At 47.4% G+C, this 23117-nt stretch overlaps 1 protein-coding gene and 1 long non-coding RNA gene across 5 annotated transcripts in view; one reads left to right on the forward strand and one right to left on the reverse strand.

The window, feature by feature from the left end:
* The window catches only part of LOC102127326 (uncharacterized), a 53432-nt gene extending 32250 nt beyond the window's left edge, over positions 1–21182 (forward strand). For 2 of the 4 annotated variants that reach the window (XR_006693062.3, XR_006693063.3), the window contains exons 2-4: positions 18877–18976; positions 19456–19563; positions 20570–21182. This is a non-coding gene — a long non-coding RNA (uncharacterized lncRNA). Of the gene's footprint in view, positions 1–18773; positions 18977–19455; positions 19564–20569 lie in introns of those variants that run through there. The other 2 variants (XR_001486128.4, XR_012422879.1) reach the window with 2 other exon arrangements.
* Positions 15933–18656, reverse strand: GJA4 (gap junction protein alpha 4). The gene is made up of 2 exons (XM_005544029.4): positions 18587–18656; positions 15933–17454 (listed from the first exon to the last, which is right to left on the reverse strand). Exon 2 carries the CDS (start codon positions 17435–17437, stop codon positions 16436–16438), a length of 1002 nt encoding a protein of 333 aa, XP_005544086.1. The 5' UTR covers positions 17438–17454; positions 18587–18656; the 3' UTR covers positions 15933–16435.
* Positions 21183–23117: the final 1935 nt, after the last annotated feature.

Below are 23117 nucleotides of genomic sequence, written 5' to 3' on the forward strand. Positions count from 1 at the left end.
AGGTGAACATGTGCCATGGTGGTTTGCTGCACAGATCATCCTGTCACCTAGGTGATAGCATTCATTAGCATTCATTAGCTATTTTTCCTGATGCTCTCCCTCCCCAGCACCCCTCACAGGCCGCAGTGTGTGTCGGTCCTTCCTTGGGTGTCCGTGTGTTCTCATCATTCACCTCCCACTTATAAGCGAGAATATACGGTGTTTGGTTTTCTGTTCCTGTGTTAGTTTGCTGAAGATAATGGCTTCCAACTCCGTCCATGTCCCTGCAAAGGACATGATCTCATTTCTTTTTATGGCTGCATAGTATTCCATGGTGTATATGTTCCACATTTTCTTTATTCAGTCTATCATTGAGTGGCGTTTAGGTTGATTCCATGTCTTTGCTATTTTGAATAGTGCTGCAGTGAACATACACGTATCTTTATAATAGAACGATGTATATTCCTTTGGGTATATACCCAGTAATAGGATTGCTGTTTACCCGGTGTCTCTATCTGTTTTGTATAGTGAGGTTTCTCAGGTTCTCTCATTAGCTATTTTGCTATTTTGTATACGCTCTTCTCTTTTCCTGGATTATTCCCAATATCCACTTATACTTTAGACTCCATTTCTTCTGAATCCTCTGGTAAATTAGATATTCTTCTTATTCTTTCTCATGGGGAAATTATTTTCCTTCATAGTATTTTTATATTTTGTGATCTTACATGCTTATTTAACTTCTGCTTTTCCCGTTAGACTCTCAGCTCCTCATAAACAGAGATCAGATCTTTTTGTTTTCTACTAATTCCCAGAGCTTAGTACAATGCTTAGAATATAGCAGGCCCTCTGTAAGTGTTTGTTGAATGAATAGTCATGATATTTACCACATGTCATTACAGTCGTGTATGTGATATTAGTTAGTCAAAGTACTTTCAAGTGTGGTTTCCAAAAGCTTGCTGGTTGCCTGCATTAAGACTGTTCTAGTCTGTTCTAGTCAACCTTTTAATGAATGATTGGATAATGACATTTATGGACTGTGTCAGAGAACTATACAAGCTTTTTACCACTCAAGATTCTTGGTTAAAAGCAAGAAATGGACTCTGATTAATTTAAAAAGAAAATGAATTTAATTGAAAAGGTATTATTTAACTTGTACAACTGATGGGAAGATGGAAGTAGGTTTTTTGTTTGTTTTTTTAAATTTTTTTTTTTTGAGATGGAGTCTCGCTCTGTTGCCTAGGCTAGATCTCAGCTCACTGCAAGCTCTGCCTCCCGGGTTCACACCATTCTCCTGCCTCAGCCTCCTGAGTAGCTGGGACTACAGGCGCCCGCCACCAAGCCCGGCTAATTTTTTTGTATTTTTAGTAGAGACGGGGTTTCACCGTGTTAGCCAGGATGGTCTCGATCTCCTGACCTCGTGATCCACCCGCTTCAGCCTCCCAAAGTGCTGGGATTATGGGCGTGAGCCACCGCACCCGGCCGGAATTAGGTTTGAACAGGATCCAAGAAAGGAAAAGCCCAGTTGTTATAGTTTGAATGTTTGTGTCCCCTCTAAAGTTTGTGTTGAAACTTAATTGTCAATGTGCTAATATTAAGAGGTGGTAACTAAGGTAATTAAGTCATGAAAGCAGAGCCCTCATGAATGGGATTAGAAACCTTATACAGGGCTGGAGGGAAACAGTGCCCCCCAACTTTTGCCCTTCTATCCCTTCTGCCATGTGAAGACACAGTGTTTGTCCTCTCTGAAGGGTGCAACAGCAAGGTACCACCTTCAAAGCAGAGACAGGGCCTTGCCAGACACCAAACCTGCCAGGATTTGGTGTTAGACTTCTCATCCTCCAGAACTCTGAGCAATAAATTTCTGTTCCTTGTAAATTACCTACTCTCAAATATTTTGTTATGGCAACACAAATGGACTACGACAGAAGTTGGTATGAGAAGTGGGGCATTATGGTAACAAACACCTAAAAGTGTGGAAGCAGCTTTGGAATTTAGAAATGGGTAGAGGCTGGAAGGAAAAGATTGGAGGTGTATGCCAGAAAAAGCCTAGATGATCCTGAACAGAGCATTAATCACCATGAATAGTGATTCTGGTGAGGGCTCAGAAGAAGAGAGCTGTAGAGAAAGCCTAAATCTTCTTAGAGACTGAGTTGTTGTGAGCAGAATGTTGGTAAAAATATGAGTAGTATGCTGGGTGCTGTGGCTCACGCCTGTAATCTCAGCACTTTGGGAGGCTCACTTGAGCTCAGGAGTTTGAGACCAGCCTAAGCAACATAGGGAGACCCTATCTCTGCAAAAATAAAAAAAAAATGTGCCAAGCTTGATGGCGCATGCCCGTGGTCCTAGCTACTTGGGAGGCTGAGGTGGGAGGATCACTTGGGCCCGGGAGGTCAAGGCTGCAGTAAGCCAGGATTGCACCACTGCACTCCAGCCTGGGTAACAGAGCAGGACTCTGTATATAAAAAATAAAGTAAAATATGAGTGGTAAAGGCAATCCTGATGAGGTCTCAGATGGGAATGAGGAAATATGTCATTGGAAACTGGAGGAAAGACCATTCTTGTTACAAAGTGGCAAAGAATTTAGCTGAACTGTATTCATGCCCCACTGCTTTGTAGAAGGCAGAACTTAGGAGCCATGACCTAGGATATTTGGCAGAAGAAATCTAAGTGTTCAGGGTGCTGGATGATTTATCTTGAATGCTTATAGTAAAATGTAAGAAGAGAGAAATGAATTAAAGATGGAATTTATAATCAAAAGGGAAGCAGAATTTAAGCCTTTGGAAAATTTTCAGCCTTGCTATGTACAGAATAAAAAAGCATGTTCAGGAGAGAATACCAAGGGGGTAGTCAAGTGAATGTTTGATAAGGAGATTAGCACAGATGAAAGGGAGCCAGATGCTATTCATCAGGATAAAGAAAGAATGACCCCAAAGGCATTTTGGAGATTTTTGAGGCTGCCACTCCCATTATAGTTCCAGAGTGCCAGGGCCTTGAGAACTGAATGGTTTCAAGGGAAGGGCCCAGGGCACCCACGATACCTCAGGACTCACTGCCCAGTTCTGCCTTCAGTTTCTGCTCCCCAAATTCTGGTACAGTGCTCCTTAACCACCCGAGCTGTGGCTCAAGTGGGCCCGGGTATGGCTTGTGCTCTGGAGGGCACAAATGGCAAAACTTGGCAACGTTCCTGTGGTGCTAACTCTGGAGGTGCACAGAGTGCGCAAGCTGTGGAGGCACGGCTACTTCCACCTACATTGCAAAGGGTGCTTCAAACAGCCTTGCCAATGCCTAGCGACCATGGGAGTGGGGCCACCCCAGAGTCCCCACTAGGGTAATACCCAGCAGAGCTGTGAGGTCAGAGAGATTGCAGACAGCCCCAACTTGGGCAATGCTTAGTAGAGCTTTGGAGGCAGGGCTGCCCCCGAAGATCCCAGACCTGTAGAGCCACCAGCCACCAGCCACCAGCATGTAACGTCAGCCAGGGAGAGCCACAGACACCTAACTCCAACCCTTCGGAGCTGCTGTGTGGGCTATGCTCAGAGAAGCCATGGGGGTGGGGCTGGCTGGAGCCTTGGGGATTCAACCTTCATCTTACTGTGTCCAGAAGGTGGCACAGGCGTGGAGTCAAAGAATATTATTCGTTTTCTTTTTTCTTGAGATGGAGTCTCGCTCTGTCACCCAGGCTGGAGTGCAGTGGCACAATCTTGGCTCACTGCAATCTTCGCCTCCCGGTTTCAAGTGATTCTCCTGCCTCAGCCTCCTGAGGAAGATGATTCTCTTATTGAGCTGGATCCCCATTTGCCCCATTTTATTAAAACACCCAACACCTCCCCTGCAGCTGCCAGCCTGTCCCCACTCCAGGTCCAGGGATGTAGCCTACTTTTCTTTCCTTTTGTGTTCCATTTTGAATTATAGATGCGCGCCACCATGCCTGGCTAATTTTTGTACATTTAGTAGAGACGGGATTTCATCATATTGGTCAGGCTGGTCTCAAACTCCTGACCTCATGATTCACCTGCCTCAGCCTCCCAAAGTGCTGGGTTTACAGGCATGAGCCACTGTGCCTGGCTAAGAAGATTATTCTTAAGCCCCAAGATTTAATGCTGTTTGCCTTGCTGGCTTTTGGACTTACCTGGGACCTGTTACCCTTTTCTTCTTTTCTGTTGCTCCCTTTTGGAATGGGAAAGTCTGTCCTGTGCCCGTTATACCTTTGTATTTTGGAAGCACATAACTTGTTCGATTTCACAGGCTCACAGCTAGAGGAGAATTTGCCTAAGGATGAGTCATTTCTTTAAGTCTCACCTATATCTGATTTAGACTTTAGACTCTTGATTTGATGCTGAAATGAGTTAAGACTTTTGGGGCTACTGGAATGGAAGGAATGTATTAGGTTGGTGCAAAAGTAATTACGGTTTTTGCTATTACTTTTAATGGCAAATATTTTACATGTGAGAAGGACATGAATTTTGGGAGTCAGGGGCAGAATGCTGTGGTTTGAATGTTTGTGTCCCCTCTAAAATTCATGTCAGAACTTAATTGCCAGAGTTGTATTAAGATGTGGGGTAGGGCCTTTCGGAGGTAATTCAGTCATGAGAGCAGGGCCCTCATATATGGGATTAGTGACCTTATAAAGGGCTGGATGGACTAGCTAGGCCCTCCTTTTTGCCATTCTGTCCCTCCCACCATGAGATGATACAGCATTCATCCTCTCTGGAGGATAGAGCAGCAAGGAATCATCTTGGAAGCAGAGACCAGGCCCTCACCAGACATTGAACTTGTCGGTGCCTTGATCTTGCCTTCCCAGCCTCCCAAACTATGAGAAATAATTTTTTTTTAAATAAATTACCCACTTGCAGGTATTTTATTATAGCAGCACAAACTGGCTAAGACATCAGCCAAGATTCATACTATCATGGACACAGTTTGCTTAGAATTCCTTATCTGATGATGCTGTCACTGGACATGTCCTGCTCTGTTCTCAGATTCTGTAGTCCCTGCTCACTCACTATCATACTACTGGGCTTATCTTTACCTTCCTCGTGTCTTTGCAGCACTTTCTGGAGGGTCCTGGGTGGAAGCATCTGGTTGGCTGAACTTAAGTCATGGGCTTGCCCTGCTTGTTAGGTTTTGGTACAAAGGTACTGTCTCTTCACTTTGGCTGCCATAATGGAAGACAGAATCTGCCTTCAATTGATCTTAGGATGCTCTCCTCAATAGGAAGGGATTCATATGTCTGTTCAGAGATAGCTGCTAACCCCAAGGAAGACAATTCTCTTATTGAGCTGGATCCCCATTTGCCCCATTTTATTATAACACCCAACATCTCCCCCGCTGCTGCCAGCCTGTCCCCACTCCAGGTCCAGGGATGTATACTTTCCTTTCCTTTTGTGTTCCTTGCCTGCCTCTCATGCAGTCTGTTAGAATTCATTTCTAATGTGGCTGTGGATAGGGTAGATCTCCTGTGTTCTTTACTTCTTCATATTCTTTGAAAAACAAAAACAAAAGCAAAAATCTCATAGACTTTACTGTCTTGAAAGAGCTTCCGGCTGAGTCCTGTCAGAATCTCTGAATTCAGTTTGATTAAATTCTATAAACTTTAATGAACTCATTTCCCTGATTCAGAAAATAGTTGCTCTTTGTAGGAATTCCCTGATTCTGAGCACTGGGGATGCATAGTTCAGACCCTAAAAGACCTAGAAACTCATAATATAAAATTCCTTTGTCCAGTTTTTTTTTACTCTTTTTAAAGCCTTTCAGATGTTGAGAAGCTTGGGGCATTTTCACTTTTTGGCATAGTAAATATTATTATTATTATGTATTTTTAAGACAGAGTCTGTCTCTGTTGCCCAAGCTGGAGTGCAGTGGTGTGATCTCAGTTCACTGCAACCTCTGGGTTCAAGTGATTCTCCTGCCTCAGCCTCCGAGTCACTAGGATTACAGGTGTGAGCTGCCATGCCCAATTAATTTTTGTATTTTTAGTAGAGACGGGGTTTCACCTTGTTGGCCAGGCTGGTCTCTTCTGACCTCAAGTGATGCACTTGCCTTGGCCTGCCAAAATGCTGGGATTATAGGTGTGAGCTGCCGCACCTGGCCACCATAGTAAATATTAAAGGATTGTATAGATAGAGTTACAAACATTGTGGAATGTTTCAAATATGTGAACGTTGTTTTGTAAACAGACATGCTAAAACACCATTGTATGTATAACCTTATTTGTAAATAATGTCAAAAATACCATTGATGTTGCTATTGGGTTGGTAAAGTTCTTGGTCTTGGCCTGTCCCTTGTTATCTCTATTCTAGGTGTGCCTGGCTCTGATACACCTTTTTGTCATCTGCTCAGTCCTTCTGGAGGCCTCTCTAGAGATGGCAAACCATCTGGGCTCCCTATCCTTGGTTCTGTCCTTGGCAAGACTGACCACCACAGGACAAAGCTGGTCTCTAGAGATGGCAAACCATCTGGGCTCCCTATCCCTGGTTCTGTCCTTGGCAAGACTGACCACCATAGGATAAGGCTGGTTCTTCCCACAGCTAAAGCTTGGCTTTTCCACCTGTTATCCTAACCTAATGCCTGGACATCACCTCTTGGAAAGCATTATGGACCCTGTGCTGGACTTGACTTCCTTTGTCTGCCTTTCATGGGAATTCACCCTCCCTTTACACAAGAGTTCTTATTTGCGGTTTTAGAGATTGCTCTGGGTCATCGCTGAGCTAAACTGATAGAGGTTCCTTGAAATCGGCAAATAGCCTGGATAATCAGGCCCCTAACCTCAGCCTTCTGTGATACTTTGCTTTTCCATTTCCCATTCTGTGGGGTTGGGTGGAGCAAGGGATATGGTCTTTTAGAAATAGTATTTTTCACTTAATGAAGACCTCAAACCCAGGAATAAGCATAATCTCCACCAGGGAATGCCACTTAATTGCGTTAAGCTTCTTAGATTTATCAGATGAAGGATAAACCTGATTTATATCAAAACCAGGAGTGGCTGATATTCTGGTTGACAAAATCCAGATTTAAGAGGATAGTTCTTGTTAGTTGGATCAATGAGCTAAAGTGGATATGATATTTAATTGGTACAGATGTCGTATTTGTCACTTTCATTGCCCAAATTCCCAATTACATAAACTCGTATTTAGTAATAGCTTAGTGGCATCCCACTTATAAAAGGCTCAGGGGTTTTAGTTGGAAATATTTCCAATTTACTATAAAACTAGCATAACCCTAGTTATAAAACATCTTCACATGGCACACACAGATGTCAAAGAACAATTTTACTTAGGGCTTTTGGTAAAAATTTAAATCAAATGAGACTATGTGGTGTGATGAGATAAGGATGCCTGAATACTTAATTCACATGGGCATTGTTTTGGTGAAGAAGTATAAATTACTAAGAGAGATTTATGACAAAGAGAATTTGAATAGACAACTAGTTGCTGAAGACAGTGAAGAAGTTTTTGAAGAATGACATATAAAAAAGACACTGAATCCAGTTGGCTTTATAGGCAAGTAACATATCTAAACTTTCAAGGAATTATGCTATTAAAATTATTGCAGACCTGAGTATAGGATTCCAGGTTGAAATTGTGTTCCTCAGGATTTTGAAGGCAGTGTTTCACTGTCTAGTAGCTTCCAGTATTGTTACTGCAAAGTCTGATGTTACTGTGATTCTTGAGCCTATGTGTGAAACTGTGTTCTCTGGAAACTTGTAGGCTCATCCCTTTGTCTCTAGTGTTCTGAACATTTTCAGTAGAGTGTACCTATACTCATCCATTGGGCTGGGCACTCAGTGTCTCTCTCAATCTAGAGATTATTGAATTTTCTTTGATTACTTACGTTCCTATTTTTTCTACTCTTCTTTTCTGAAGCTTTTGTTAGACCTTCTGGACTTGTCCTCAAATCATTTTTTATATTTTCTAGTGTTTGTATCTTTGTCTTTTATTCTAGTTTCTGGGGAATTGATTCACTGTCTTCCAGCCTTTTTATTGAAGTTTTCAATTCTGCTATCATACTTTTACTTTCCAATACCTTGGTTTTGTCATTGCTGTTCTCTATGTAGCTGTTCCTTAAAGTATTATCTTATTTCGTGGCTCCTTAAAGTATTATCTTATTTCGTGGCTGCAATACCCTCTTTATCATATCAGAAAGATATGATAAAATCTTTCTGAATAAAGTAATAATAGTTTAAAAAATGTTTTTATTATCCATGCATAATCTCTCTTTTCTCTGGAAAGCTTTATTCTGATTATTTTAGACTCTTTCATATAAGATGATCTTCTCACAAGCCTGGGATCCTTACCCATGTGCTCGTATTTAAAAGAGGGTCACTAAAACGCTGTCTGACCAAAAGAGAATCCTACTGCAGACTATGGACTTTGGGTGATAATGATGTATCAATGTAGGTTCATCAAGTGTAACAAATGTACCTCTCTGGTGGGGGATGTTGACAGTGAGGAGGCTGTGCATGTGGAAAGTGGGCAGAGGATACAAGGAAAATCTCTTTATCTTCCGCTCAGTTTTGCTGTGAACCTAAAAATATTCTAGAGGAGCATTTTTGAATATTTAGAAGATAAAGTCTGTTCAACAAACAAAAACAAAACATTTGTTTTGGACACTCTAACCATTGTAGTAGGCAAATAAAAACCTAACTTAATGGGAAAAAAAAGCTGTTTGGACGATCTGTGGGCATGGTTAGGATTCATGACTGTGATTTTCATTGTGTGGCCATCTAGCTGTCTATTTCCTTGGAGAGCCCCTGGTGCCCATATCTTTAGGTTTTTTCTTTCGGATCTGTCAGATCCACTGACAAGACTCTTCCAAACACTTGCATAGAAAATATATGCCTGGCTTCCAGGATTCTCAAGAAAAGTAAAAGTAACAAAAGGAAAATGGATTCTACTAGATATTAAGACTGTTTTACATGCAGGGTGTGGTGGCTACGCTGTAATCCCAGCACTTTGGGAAGCTGAGATGGGTGCATTTCTTGAGCTCAGCTGTTCGAGACCAGCCTGGGCAGCATAGTGAGACCCCCGTCTCCACACAAAAATACAAAAATTAGCCAGGCATGGTGGTGTGTGCCAGCTCCTGAGGAGGTTGAGGTGGGAGGATGGCTTGAGTACAGGAGGTGGAGACTGCAGTGAGCCAAGATCGCACCACTGCACTCCAGCCTGGGCAACAGAGCTAGATCCTATCTCAAAACCAAACCAAACCAAACGAAACACCAAAAAGATTGTGTTAGAAAGCTCCACTAATGAAAAGAGTGGTAGTATCACATAAATTGACAGATTAATGGAACAGAATTATAGGTAGTCTATAAAACATAGCCTATTACACGTAGTATAGTGAAGCTGTTATCACAAATTAGTACAGGAAGGATTATCCAATAAGTGCTGCCAAAACCATTGATTATTTGGGGGGAAAAGTTAGCACTTCACCTTATATGCTAGAATTAGGTTGTTTGTTCATGCTTTGTCTTTTGTTCAATAGTTATTTGTTCCCTATTATGTTCAAGGCAGGTTAAAGTATAAAATTAAAAATAATATTGAAAAGGGGATAACAGTGTAAGCCTAAAGTTACTGGAAAGGAAAAAAATCCATAAATTTGACTACATAGAAATTGAAAACATCTGCAGACAAAGGAACAAAATAATACAGAAAATTTTTTTATAACATATGCCAGATAAAGGGTTGATACCCTCTATCTATAAAGAGCTTATACAAATTGACGAGAAAATAGTAAAACCTGATAGAAAAATGGGCAAAAAGCATTCATAGAAGAAACATAAGTGTTGAAGAAGTATATGTTAAAAAGTCTAACTAGCCAGGCATGGTGGCTTATGCCTGTAATCCCAGCACTTTGGGAGGCTGGGGCAGGTGGATTGCTTGAGTCCAGGAGTTTGAGACCAGCCTAGGCTACATGGTGAAACCCCATCTCTACAAGAAAATGCAAAAATTAGCCCGCATGGTGGCACACACCTGTAATCCCAGCTACTAGGGATGCTGAGGCACAAAAATTGCTTAAGCCTGGGAGATGGAGGTTGTAGTGAGTTGAGATTGTACCACTGCACTCCAGCCTAGGAAACGGAGTGAGACTGTGCCACACACACACACATAGAAGTCTACACTCACTAGTAATCAGGCCTCACGCATTGAAAGGTGATACCATTTTTTCCCTGTTTAATAATTAATAATAAGCAAAAGAATTTAAAAATTACAATCAGGCTCGTAGGTAAACCTTGAAATGAGCACTTTCTTTTTTTTTTTTTTTTTTGAGACGGAGTCTCGCTCTGTCACCCAGGCTGGAGTGCGGTGGCCAGATCTCAGCTCACTGCAAGCTCCACCTCCTAGGTTTACACCATTCTCCTGCCTCAGCCTCCCGAGTAGCTGGGATTACAGGCGCCCGCCACCTGGCCCGGCTAGTTTTTTTTTTTTGTATTTTTTAGTAGAGACGGGGTTTCACCGTGTTGGCCAGGATGGTCTCGATCTCCTGACCTCGTGATCCGCCCGTCTCGGCCTCCCAAAGTGCTGGGATTACAGGCTTGAGCCACCGCGCCCGGCCATGAAATGAGCACTTTCATACAATGCTATTGAACGAATGAGTAATTTTTTTCTGGAAAGCAGCTTTACAGTCTGTATCAAAAGCAAACCTGAACAACAAATATATCAAGCCGCTTCCTCCTTCTTCAGAGCCTTGAAAGTGCTATTCCGCCTACCTGGAATGCTCTTCCCCATCTCTTCCTAGATCATTCCTTCTCACCTTTCAGGCTCTGAAGGCCACCTCCTGCAGGCAGGCTTCCATGACCTCAGGCTAGATCAGATTCTTTTTTTTTTTTTAAAGTGTGCTCCATCAACCAGTGTTTTGGGAGCCTATTTCGGGGAGAAGGCAGAAGGACCCACTGTTCAGTAAACTTCCACTTAATTCCTCTGTTTTATTTATGGTGCTCCTACCCTCAATTATGCCTGGCATTTCTCTATTTTTTTTTTTTTTTTGAGACAGGGTCTTGCTCTGTTACCCAGGCTGGAGTGCGAGTAACTGGGAACATAGGCGTGCACCACCACGCCTGGCTAGTTTTTTTATTTTTAGTAGTGATGGGGTTTCACCATGTTGGCCAGGCTGGTCTTGAACTCCTGACCTCAAGAGATCCTCCCGCCTCCGCCTCCCTCCTAGGATTACAGGCATGAGCCACCGCACCCGTTGCATTTCTCTGTTTTATCCTCTCCAAAGAATAAACCTCCACCTCTTCACAGAGTTGGGAAGGTGTGGTCACCTAGCTGCTCAGTGCCGGGACGGAATCCCCGGGGCCTAGGTGCTTTCAATGAGCTCTCCTGTTTTCAGCTCCAGCCACATTCCCACTCAGAGGCAGTTTGTGCTTTCATTTCTTGTAATTTGTGCTTTTCTGTGTTTCTGAGTCACCCACAACGAATCACTTTCACAAGCAGAAAAAAGCCCCTAAATTTTCTTTATTTAAAATTTCCTACCTTGTGACCCAGTAATTTTACTTTTGGAATATCTCTTTCTTTTAAGGAAATAGAAATTTGTAAAACATTTAGGTACAGACATCTGCATCACAGTACAATTTATAATAGAGGAGGATTAGTTACAAACATCCTAAAAATCCAATATCAGGGTCATGGTTTAAGTAGGCACTGATAAAGCCTTTAAGTGGTATTTCCAAAAATATGTTCTTAACGACATGGGAAAAAACTTATGATTTGTCGTAAGATGAAAAAAGCATAATATAAAATTGTAGGTATATCTTTACTAAGATTTTATTTTAAAATATGCATGGAAGAAGGCTGGAGGGAATTACTTCTGAATATTAACAGTTGTTACCTCTGGATGGTGGGCTCTCATTCACTGTCTACAATTATCATGCATTATCTTTATAATTCAAAAGAAGTTAAACATATGTAAAGGAGGAGAAAATTTAAAAAATTATAATCTTAAGTTGCATTAAGAGAGGCAGAAGTTTTGGGGCAAAAGAGGCAATAATCTGGATTCAGACCAACTGGAGTGTCACGTCCAGCATACAGGGAGGGTGGAACATGTTAAGAGGAAAGTAGGCTGGGCACGGTGGCTCACGCCTGTAATCCCAGCACTTTGGGAGGCCAAGGCGGGTGGATCACCTGAGGTCAGGAGTTCAAGACCAGCCTTGCCAACATGGTGAAACCCCATCTTTACTAAAAATACAAAAATTAGCCGGGCGTGGTGGTGCACACCTGTAATCCTAGCTACTGGGGAGGCTGAGGCACAAGAATTGCTTGAACCCAGGAGGCAGAGGTTACAGTGAGCTGAGATCATGGCACTGCACTCCAGCCTGGGCAACAGAGGGAGACTTCATCTCAAAAAAAAAAAAAAAAAAAAAAAGAGGAAATTAAACAAATTGCAGGTTGGCCAGAGAATTCTGGAAATCAGGATTATCTGGAGGAATGGGAGGAGAGCAGGCTCAGGCTGGACCTGGTGGCTGTCTGTATGTGGCTGCAGTACTGTTTGGGAAGGACAGAACTGAGTGTCCTGTGGCTCTGGGATCAGAGCCAAGACTGGAAAGAGATTCTTAAAGGTGGAGAGAGATGTTCTGACAATGCTGTGATGGATACCTCTTCCTGCAAATGCCAATAGTCATGCTGAGGTTGGTGTGAAAAGGAAGAGTCCCTAGTCAAGGAACTGGAGGTGATAGAACCATGAGGCTGGCAAGCCAGTGGCCAGTGAGCCGGCATGTTAGATTGGGAAGAAGTTTTGGCATCACCCAGCTTGACAGCCTTGTTTATGTGCAGCCTGTGATGTTCTCATGCTCCCATCGGTCATAGATAAGATGACCTTGGGTTATGCAAAATTCCCAGCGCACTCCACATAACCCCATCCCTGTCTTTCCTACTCAGGAAGGCAATGTGAATTTAAGCAACTGGAATTAATCTTATTGTAGAAACAACCTTGACTTTTTTCTGATTCGTGTAAAATAGCACATCACTCATGAGTTTTCAGATCAATGATCAGTGACAGGTTACCACGTGCAACGCTCCTCATACCTAATTGTCACATACGTGTTTCTCATCCAACTCTTTCATTTCACAATGGGGAAATTGAGGCCTAGAGAAGGGAAAGAGCCACAGTCAAGCACGTTTGAGAGGTGCGAGGTAGGAGCCAAGTCTCCTGACTCCAAACGGTGGCCCTTTCTCTAACTGAGAGTCACCAGCTATCAACTTAGATTTTGGTTGGTGGCAGCAAGGAATAGGCTGGTGAGAGGAAGAAGGAAGCAAAGGAAAAGAAAGGTGTGAACCTGCTGTGTTTCATCCTAGTGACATCACCAAGGAGATGCCTGCGTCCAACAAACCTAGCATTCTCCAGAGCCCCCTGCCTGACCGGTGCTTGGAGGTGAAGTGGGGCCCTGAGGATGGTCGTATGCCAGATATATTGAAGTTTTAACCCCTAATACGTCAGAATGTAACCTTATGTGGAAATAAGGTCTTTTCAGAGGTAATCAAGTTAAATCAAAGTCATCAGGGTGGGTCCTAATCCAATATGAGTGATGTCCTTATAAAGAGGGGAAATTTAGACAGAGAGACAAGGGAGAACACCAGGTGAAGATGAAGGCAGAGATGGGAGTGATGTGTCTAAAAGCCAAGGAGCACCAAAGATTGCCAGCAACACACCAGAACTAGGAGAGAGGCCTGGAACAGTCTCCCTCACAGCCCTTGGAAGGAACTAGCCCTTCGGATATCTTGATCTCAGACTTCTGGCCTCCAGAACTGAGAATCAGTTTCTGTTGCTTAAGCCGTGTAGTCTGTGGTACTTTAGTACAGTAGCCCTGGCAAGGGAATACAGGTGGGACGGGGCTTACAGCCACTCTTCCTGCATGGTCTTCACCATACCCCCAACCCTAAACGGTGTGATCCCCGCCCCACAACACTATCCTCACTCTTAAACCCCCAGCCCATATGTGCTTGTGTTTGTGTGGCCACTGGTCTAGGACCCAACTTGTCTTGCCAAAGGTCCAAGTTCCTGAGCCCCAGCCTGACCCCAGCTCTGACACCAAGCTCAGAGTGGGTGAGCTTTGAGGGAGGGGAAGGATGCCATCTCTGCTCACTGAAACCTTTCTTCTCCTACCTTTCCAAAGTAGGAAAGGTTGGGGATAACAGAAACACCAAATCAGGGCTCTCAGGCCCCTCTGGTAACGCTGGCTCTAACGCTGGCTTCTAACCTGCAGCCTCTGGCCTCTCACCCTGGCTGGAAGAGAATCTCTTAGACGAGGACCTCAGCTTCCAGTGGTCATGGACTTCCAGTATGTGAACAGCCTCCTTTTTGAGGCTTTCAGGATTGAGCCCAGCCTCACTCAATCAAGCAGTGGTTCAGATCCCTGAGAGGCAGAGGTCATTGCTGGAGACTAGCTGGAGAAGTCAGGGAGCGCTTCCTGGAGGAAGAACCTATGTTAGCCTGGCTGAAAGGTGTGAGGTTAATTTTACTGCATGGCTACTGAGCCAGGTACAGTCACATACTTTCACTTACTTGGTTTCCTGTCAGTTGTGAGGCAGGTGATGCTACTTACATTTTAGAGATTAGAAAACTGAGACTCAGAGAAGTGAAATGATTGACTTCAGATCACAGCATTTAAATTCAGGGACCTCTGGTGCTAAAGCTCATCTTACTCTTCTGCACTGTGGCCTTTTCCAGGGTCCAGTAGTATTTAAAAGATTTGTGGAATTTTGAAGTGTGGGGGCAGGGACACTGCATGCTGACACAGGGCAGGGTGGGAACATACTGGGTCAATCTGGGAGCCATGAGGAAGCTGGCCTGATCCATTTCAGCAGTTCAGAAGGAACAATGGGAACCACAGCTGGAAGAGGAAGAGGGTCGTCATTTATGAGGCTGAGTGTTCAGACTCGCTGGGTAAGCAGCGAGTGAGCCAGTGAGCTCTGGGTGAGGGGTACAGAGCTGGTATTTTCAACACCTATCCTGATGGGTGAGGGGCCAACTTGCCAACCTGCTGTAAAGGCATCGTGACAAGAAGCATGTGGTCACATCAGATAGATCCCCTTTCCTTCTTTAACCCTAGCCCCAGATATCCCTGGGAAGGGAGGACAACCAGCTTGCCTCTGAGGGTCAATACCTAGTGCTCTCCCCTACCTGGGTCGCCTCCACATAGGTCAATTCTGCCAGCAGTGGGCCCATCCTCAGCCACACCTCCTGTGTCTCGATGGCTCATCAGGACCTAAGTGCCCCCTCAGCCTGTCAGTCCCTCCTCTGACTTTGCACAAGCAGTTTTCTCCTCTTGAATGCTCAGTGTTCTCTTTCCCTCCCCGGTGAACTCCTAGTCAAGACCCAGTTCAATTGTTCATTTTGTTTCTGCAGCCTTTGTGAGTCATTGGCAAGATTCAGTTTCTTCTACTTCTGTACATTGCCATTGTCCTCATTGAGGTCTGGGTGCCTGGAAAGCAGATATGAAGCAGATCCTTAAGTTGCTCCTCCTGGTGGGCAGACTAGAAAGGGCCAAGGTAGGAAAGACTAGTGACCTAAACCTCCCTTTCCAAATACCAAGGATGAGGATGAGGTGGGATGAGTGCAGGGCCCATCTGAACTGGACTGTGAAGGGCTTGGCTGGCAGGCATGCTTGAGGAGCAAACCATCCAGTAAGGAAGCATTTTGCAGGGGGCAGTGTGGCCAGGGCGATGATGGGCATGGGGGAGGCAGGGCAAGGACACTTATGCTTTGGCCACTCATTAATGGGCTGGAGCAGTGGGGATGAGAAGAAGATAGTGTCTGAGGCATTTCAAAAGGCAGAACATTTAGGAATCAGGGCTGTTGGAGGCAGAAGGTATGAGTTTGAGGGGTGAAGGTGCTGGCTGGAGTTGGGGGTTACAGAGACCAAAGAGATTATACAGGACCAAAAAGAAAAGGAAGCCTGGGCAAAATAACTCTATCCCCCAACCCCTAGCACATCGTGATAGCATCAATACACACCTAGCTTGTGATCCAGTCCTGTTTATTTTAGAAGCATGAACAGAACTAGGAAGGAGTGATGAAAACAAGGCACCAGTCCCCTAGACAGGGCCAAATCCGGCACAAGCTCTGTCTGTGCGATCCAGGCTGACCCAGCAGCCTCAGTCCGCCTTTTCCTGTGAGGGGAGGGTTTGAGGACAACCTGCACACAGGCAACTGTTCCATAGGGTGAGGTTGGGGTAAGTTGGCTCTGGGTCCCTCTGGATCAGCTGCGAAAGGCCAGAGCATCCCATGCTGACTCTGTCTGTGCTCAGGCAAAGCCACGTTCTGGAGAGGAAGCCATAGTGCCTGGTGGCACCAGGAAGGCCTCAGGTGTTCAAGAACAACTTGCAATGAGGCTCCATGGCCAGCAAGCATCTGCTTCCCCAGCCCAGTCATCTCTGCAGAGCCTTCCAGGAGGGGGCAGGGGGCATCCCAGGCAGCCAGACTTCTCAGGACCCCTCTGTTGGGTGACATAAGCCCCAGGCCTCTATACATACTGCTTCTTAGAAGCAGAGCTGCTGGGGCGACTGGGGGATTTTCGGTCATTCTGAGGGGGTGGGTCCAGGAAGAGAGGGGGCCTGGAAGAAGCCAGCCTCTCCTCCGTGGTCAGGTTGGCCCAGTTCTGCTCGCTGGATGAGAGCCCATTGTAGGTGGGGCATGGCGGGGATGAGGGGCCCTGGCCCATGGGGAGGTAGAAGAAGACCTGGTCCGTGTAAGGGTCTGAGGAGGTACCCTGGGTCGGGGGTGCGTCTTGGCCCTGCCGTGCCCTCATTCCCCGGCTGAGGCAGCGACACAGCAGGTGCACCAACTCCAGCAGGTTAAGCACCAGGGAGATGAGTCCAACCACCAACATGAAGATGATGAAGATGGTTTTCTCCGTGGGGCGAGAGACAAAGCAGTCCACGAGGTAGGGGCAGGGTGCTCGCTGGCACACAAACACGGGCTCCATGGTCCAGCCGTACAGGCGCCACTGGCCATAGAGGAAGCCTGCCTCTAGCACGCTCTTGCAGAGCACGCTGGCCACATAGGTGCCCATCAGCGCTCCGCGGATGCGCAGGCGACCATCTTCCGCCACCGAGATCTTGGCCATCTGACGCTCTACGGCCGCCAGTGCCCGCTCCACCTGTGGGTCCTTGGCTGGCAGTGCCCGCAGCTCCCCCTCCTTCTGCCGTAGCCGCTCTTCTCGCCGAGACAGGTAAATGACATGGCCCAGGTAGACCAGGGTGGGCGTGCTGACGAAGAGGAACTGCAGCACCCAGTAGCGGATGTGGGAGATGGGGAAGGCCTGGTCATAGCAGACGTTGGTGCAGCCTGGCTGGGCCGTGTTACACTCGAAATCTGACTGCTCGTCACCCCACACTGACTCGCCGGCTAGGCCTAGGATGAGGATGCGGAAGATGAAGAGCACCGTCAGCCAGATCTTGCCCACCACGGTCGAGTGCTCCTGGACCTGGTCCAGCAGCTTCTCCAGGAAGCCCCAGTCACCCATGGCTCCCGGGCCTCCGTCTGCAAGGAGACAGAGCACATCAGCATGTTAGCATGGCATCCTTCTCGTTCGCCCAGCAACAAGCCTGCAGGGAGGTCTGCCATGCCCGTTCTACCTACATAGAAACCCAGGCTCAGGAAGGGGAAGGACTGGCCTGGAGGCTCCCACTCAGCAGTGCAGGCAGGACCCAAAGCAGATCTTTGGATGATGGCTGTCAACCTCTTTGTATGGTCTCATTCTGCTTTGGCTAAGGTCCCTGCCTAATCAGACATCGATATCCCTCTTGTCCCCAAGCCACTGCCCTAGGATGGACACAGACCAAGGAAATCTGGGTGGAATTGAGGCTCCTTTGCCTGTGGGAACAGAATTTGAGGAATATATCCCAGGTTGTGCAGCTGGGCTAAGCCCTTCCTCCCTTTTAGCCAAGGCTGGCTGCCCCCAGACAGTGGGGGCTGGTGCTGATGGTAGAGGTGTTATCTTCTGCTTCTTAGGGGGCTCAAAGCCTCCGGTCCCTGCTCCCTGCTTCATATCTTACCCAGCTGACTTCACTCTAATCTTTGAGCCTGCAGGGGCTGGGAGGCGGGAGGGGTTTTAGGAGCTGAAGGCAGCATCATCCTTTAGCTCCACCGGTCAGCAATAATGACCACCTGCCACTTGAGGAGGGACACTTGGTCCTGTCTTCTTCGTCCACCTCCACTCCCACCCCCTTCCATCTCCAAAGCTGATGCTGGCAAATTCTAGACTCTTGAAAGGAATTGTTATTGCAGGGTGAGTGAGGCACAGGCCACAAAGTTCCCAAGAGGGAGGTGCCTCTTCCCAAGTGCAAAGCTGTTTAGAGCCAGGCTCTGGAAGTGGCCCTGGGTTCAAATCTTGGCTTTTAGAAACTGCCGCCCCTTGGATAAGGAACAACCTCTGGGCGCCTCAGTCTCCTCCATGGTAGAGTGGAAACAATAGTATTCCTACCGCCTCGGGTTGTTATAAGGATTCCATGGAAAGAGGGTGGGAGCCTGGCCAAGGCCACCTGGGTGAGCGCGGCTCTGTCGCGGCGGGCGTTCCGCAGCAACCCCCGTCCTGGCCTCGGAGGACCCAAGACTCCGCCCGGCCTCCCGCGAGCAGGTGGCACCCCCGGTCCCCTCCTAGCCCCCGACTCACCGCCTGCCTGCCGGGTGGCCCAGGTGGAGGTGGGGACGATGGCCGGAGCGACGCCCGCGGGAGCCCTGCTGGACCGCACGGGCGGCGGGGGCGCCTTAAATAGCGCAGAGGGGCGGGGTGGGGGCAGGAAACGCGACGGGGAGGGCGGCGGGGGCCGGAGAGAGGGCGGGGGCGGGGACTGGGAGGTGCAGACTCCCTAAACCCACTCCGGGGAGGTGGGCCTGTGATTTGCGGTGGGGAGGGGCAAGAGGGGCTGACCTACCCTTCCTCTCCTGTTCTCTTTCCACCAGGTATTCCAGATGGTAAACTCTCCTGTCGTTTCTTTGGCCAGGGAAGAGGAGTTCTCCCAGGCCAGGATCTCTTAGGGGATCTGGATTTGAAAGGGTTGCAGTAAGAGCTGTTGATCTGGGCAACTGGCCTGGGGTGCTGTGAGGGGTGGGCGGATGGGGACGGGGTGTGGGAACCACTCATTTGCTAGGTGGCCCTAGTGTGCCAGGATGAGGCGTTCAAGGCTAATTACGGCGCGGGAAGCTCCAATGGGGGACAGGGGTTGTAATCCACGCTTCCCGCATACGTGGTGGAGCTGGGGTCTCTACCCACACCCAGCCCACGTTCTTCCAGAATTCTCAAACATCCCCATGCCTGGGCAGGCTACACAATCGAGGCTATTAAGCAAGTCCCATGGACTCCTTGAGACTGGGGGTAGGGGAACCACCTGACCTTTAGCTTGGACCCATTGGTATGCCTCTAAATGGTGGCCGGGTGGTGCGGGGGACATTCATAGGAGTGAAAGGGCTATGCAGAGCCTGCTGTCATGCATTCAGGCATCACAGGTGGATGAATATCAATGAGTGTCTGCTGTTCTGCAGCCGCTGCTTGGGGACCTGGGATACCATGAGGAACCAGCCAAACGTGATCTCTGGCCTCCTCCCTCACTGGCTGGTGCAGGGATTGAGCATATCAGCCCTTGGATAACGGTAAGATAATAAATGTGGAAAGTTCTCCTGGGAGGTACTGGGTGATTCCCAGGGGACTTGGTTAGGAACATTTCCTGGAGGAGAGGAAATGCTTTTCCCCCTCCATTAACCAAGTGGAGGGGAAGAACATTCTAGGTAGAGGGGCGGCATGAGTGTGGCTTGAGGGCCTGGAGCTGTGGGGTTCTGAGACTGGACACCGCCCTCAGAGTGCTGAGACTTTCTTGGTGGCTGAGCCTAAGAGTTGAGACTTTGCTGTTGACTCCTGCACCCTTAGGCAAGTTACTCAAATCCCTGTGCCTCAATTTCTTCCTCTGCAGAATGAGGATAGTGATAATACCTACTTTGTGGGGTTGACAGCATACAGTGTGATCAAAGCACATAGTGTAATAGTGGTACCTAAAGTTTTTCAAGTGAGTGGTGGCTAAAAACATTGTGATACTGTAACAAAAAGGGTCTGTGGGTTGTTCTTGGACGGTGGTAGGGGCGGGCACAGCTGAGGAAAGGGAAGTTGGCAGGGGGCTGTTGAGGCCTGGGGCTGATGACACAGAAGTCCCTTTTCCTCCACAGCAAGATTTAGTCCTTGGATTCCCTGGGCCCCAGGGCTGGGTCCCTGGTCTGTCTTCGGGACCAGCAGGAGGACATCTTTGGGGACACACAGACCTGAGAACTTCAGGGCTAGCTGCCCTGGGTGATCTGGCTGAGCTGGCTTCCCCTCTAGGTCTCTCCATCAGGGCCAGGCTGAACTGAGTCTCCTGGATCTCTGAAGCTAACAACTGCCCCACTTAGTTCTGACCCTTGAGGGCATGAGAACCGAGGCCCCTGGAGGCTGGTTCTCACCACGCCCCCACTGCAGCCTCTGCTCACTCCCAAGTTTTCCTCTCTTGGGGCTGGGCCCAGCTCTCCCAAAGCCTTTCTGATTCCGTCTACTGGGAAGGAGGGAAGAACCAGTGGAGGGCCGGGAGTGACGTCAAGGCTGCCCTCACCCTGCTCTGACTCCTTCCTCAAGGGCTTTAGAGGTTTGAATAACTCGGCTCTTCCCCAGAGGATGAAGAAATTGGGAGCCACCAAGACAACAGTTACCACAACTTGGCCATTCCACCTGGAAATGTCCCTGGAACCGCACACTTCCCTGCATTCCCATTGCCCTGGTGCTGTTCAGGCTGCTGCCATCCCAGCTGGTCTCCTGGCCTCTAGCCCCACCCCTCCAGCCCAGCCTCCATACTTCCCTAGAAATCTGACCAACATCACTCTGCTGAAAAACCATCTATGGCTCCCTGTCACCTTCTGGGTAAGCCCTAGACTCCCCAACCTCCAGTTCATGGCCACTTCTTGCCATGACCCAACCAGATCTCACTGATGGGGTTCTCTGTGCGTTCTTGCCTTTGTCCATGCTGCTCCCTCTGCATGGAGCACCCTCCCGTGCTAAATGCTGTGAATCAGGACTTTTCTCAGTTGTTGCCTTCTCCCAGAAGTCCCCTTGCGGCCCGCTCTGTGCTAGGTGTGCCTTTGTGCTCTCAGAAGCTCAGCTACTACCCATGGTGCTTTGTTTTTTTGTTATTTAAAAATTTTTAATTGTGTTAAAAAGCAACTACCATAAAATGTATCATCTTAAGGATTTTAAGTGTACAGTTCAGTAGTGTTGAGTATATTCACATTGTTGTGCAACAGATCTCCAGAACTTTGTCCTCTTGCAAAACTGAAACTCTGTCTCTGGTAAACCACTTCCCTTCCCCCCTTTCCCTATACCCTGGTGCATGGTCTACTTATGTTTATTCCCCTCCTGCATTAGACTGTGAACCCCTTGAGGGCAGGCAGCTGGGTCTTTATATCTCCACCACCTAGCAGAGCACCAGATCCATATATATATAAATTTGTTAACTCAACAAGTATTTAGTTTGGTGCAAAAGTAATTGTGGTTTTTGCTATTAAAACTAATAGTTACTGAGCACCTCCTGTGTGCTGTGGTGCTATCCTAGACAGTGGAGATAACCAGGGAACAACAACAACAAAATTCTTGTCCTCAGAGGTTTTACATTCTAGCTGGCCAGAAGACAGATAATAAAATGTAGAACATGTTAGATGGTGATGAATGCTCTGGGGGAAATGAAGTAGGGAAGAGTGAGAGTGCAGGGGTGGCAAGTTTCAATTTCTCTCTCTTTTTCTTTTTTGAGATGGAGTCTTGCTCTGTTGCCAGGCTGGAGTACAGTGGTGTGATCTTAGCTCACTGCAACCTCCACCTCCCAGGTTCAAGCGATTCTGCTGCCTCAGCCTCTCAAGTAGCTGGCACTACAGGCACATGCCACCACGCCCAGCTAATTTTTGTATTTTTAGTAGAGATGGGGTTTCACTATGTTGGCCAGGATGGTCTCGATCTCTTGACCTCGTAATCCACCCGCCTCGGCCTCCCAAAGTGCTGGGATTACAGGAGTGAGTCACTGCGGGCGGCCTCAATTTCTAGTAGAAGAGGAGAGAACGCCTCACTAAGCAGCTGACATTTGATGCAAGCCCCGAAGGCAGGGAGGGAGTCCCGTGGCTATCTGGAGGCACAGCATTTCAGACAGAGGGCACCTAGGATGCAAAGGCCCTGGGGAAGGAGGGTGCCTGGTGTTTCCTGGCTTAGGGGACAGCAGGAGGTCAGTGTGGTTGCAGCAGGTGAGCAAAGAGAGGTGAGTTTAGAAAGGCAACAGGTGAGATGCGGATGGGGTAGATCTTAAGGGCCCTTGAAGGCCTGTGTAAGATGCCTTTGGAGGTTTGAGACAGAGGAGTTACATGGCCTGACTTAGGTTTTGACAGGATCACCCCAGCTGCTGTGCTGGGAATAGACTATGGGGGTGGATGACAGACAGACATCCCCCTTCAATGTAGGACTTGCTGTCTAGCGGTGTGGAGCCTGGACAGCTGACTGCCTCCACCTATCAGCACTTCCAGGTGTGCTGCTGCTGTCTAGGTGGCCATGTTCTTCTTGGGGTGACCTCAGGCCATGACTGAGCCAGGAGGTGGTAAAGGCCTCGCCATTGCTGTCCGGTGCAGAATTGCCCGCACGGACAGTCTCTGCTTCTGAGCTCCCTGGGACACATCTTGCTGCTCAATCCTTCTTCCTCCCCTTTTCCACTTATAGGAGTCACTCCCCAGTGCACCCTCTTAACCCTTCCTCAGAGTCCACTTCCCAGAGTCAGAGGCAGGAAGCAAGAGATGGAAGCAGTCATCCCGGGGAGAGATGATGTACTGCCAGTTTGGGCTGCTATAAGACTGAGTAGTTTAAACAACAAACATTCATTTCTCACAGCTGGGGAGCACAGAAGTCCGAGATTCAGGTGCCAGCATGGTCAAGTTCTTGGTGAGGGCCATTTTCTCTTTGTATCCTCACATGGAGAAGAGAGAGAGAGAGAAATAATCTCTTTCCTATCTCTTCTTATAAGGGCACTAATCCCATTCAGGAGGGTCCATCCCATGACCTAATGACCCCTGAAGACCCCAGCTCCTAATACCATCACACTGGGGGGTAGAAATTCAGCATATGAATTTTGGGAAGACACAAACATTCAGTCCACATG

The sequence above is a fragment of the Macaca fascicularis genome, chromosome 1 (assembly GCF_037993035.2).
Source record: "Macaca fascicularis isolate 582-1 chromosome 1, T2T-MFA8v1.1".
NCBI classification, from domain to species: Eukaryota; Metazoa; Chordata; class Mammalia; order Primates; family Cercopithecidae; genus Macaca; species Macaca fascicularis.

Bases quoted from the DNA above. Each gene is read 5' to 3' on its own strand.
- GJA4 (XM_005544029.4), bottom strand. From the start codon at position 17,437: ATGGGTGACTGGGGCTTCCTGGAGAAGCTGCTGGACCAGGTCCAGGAG.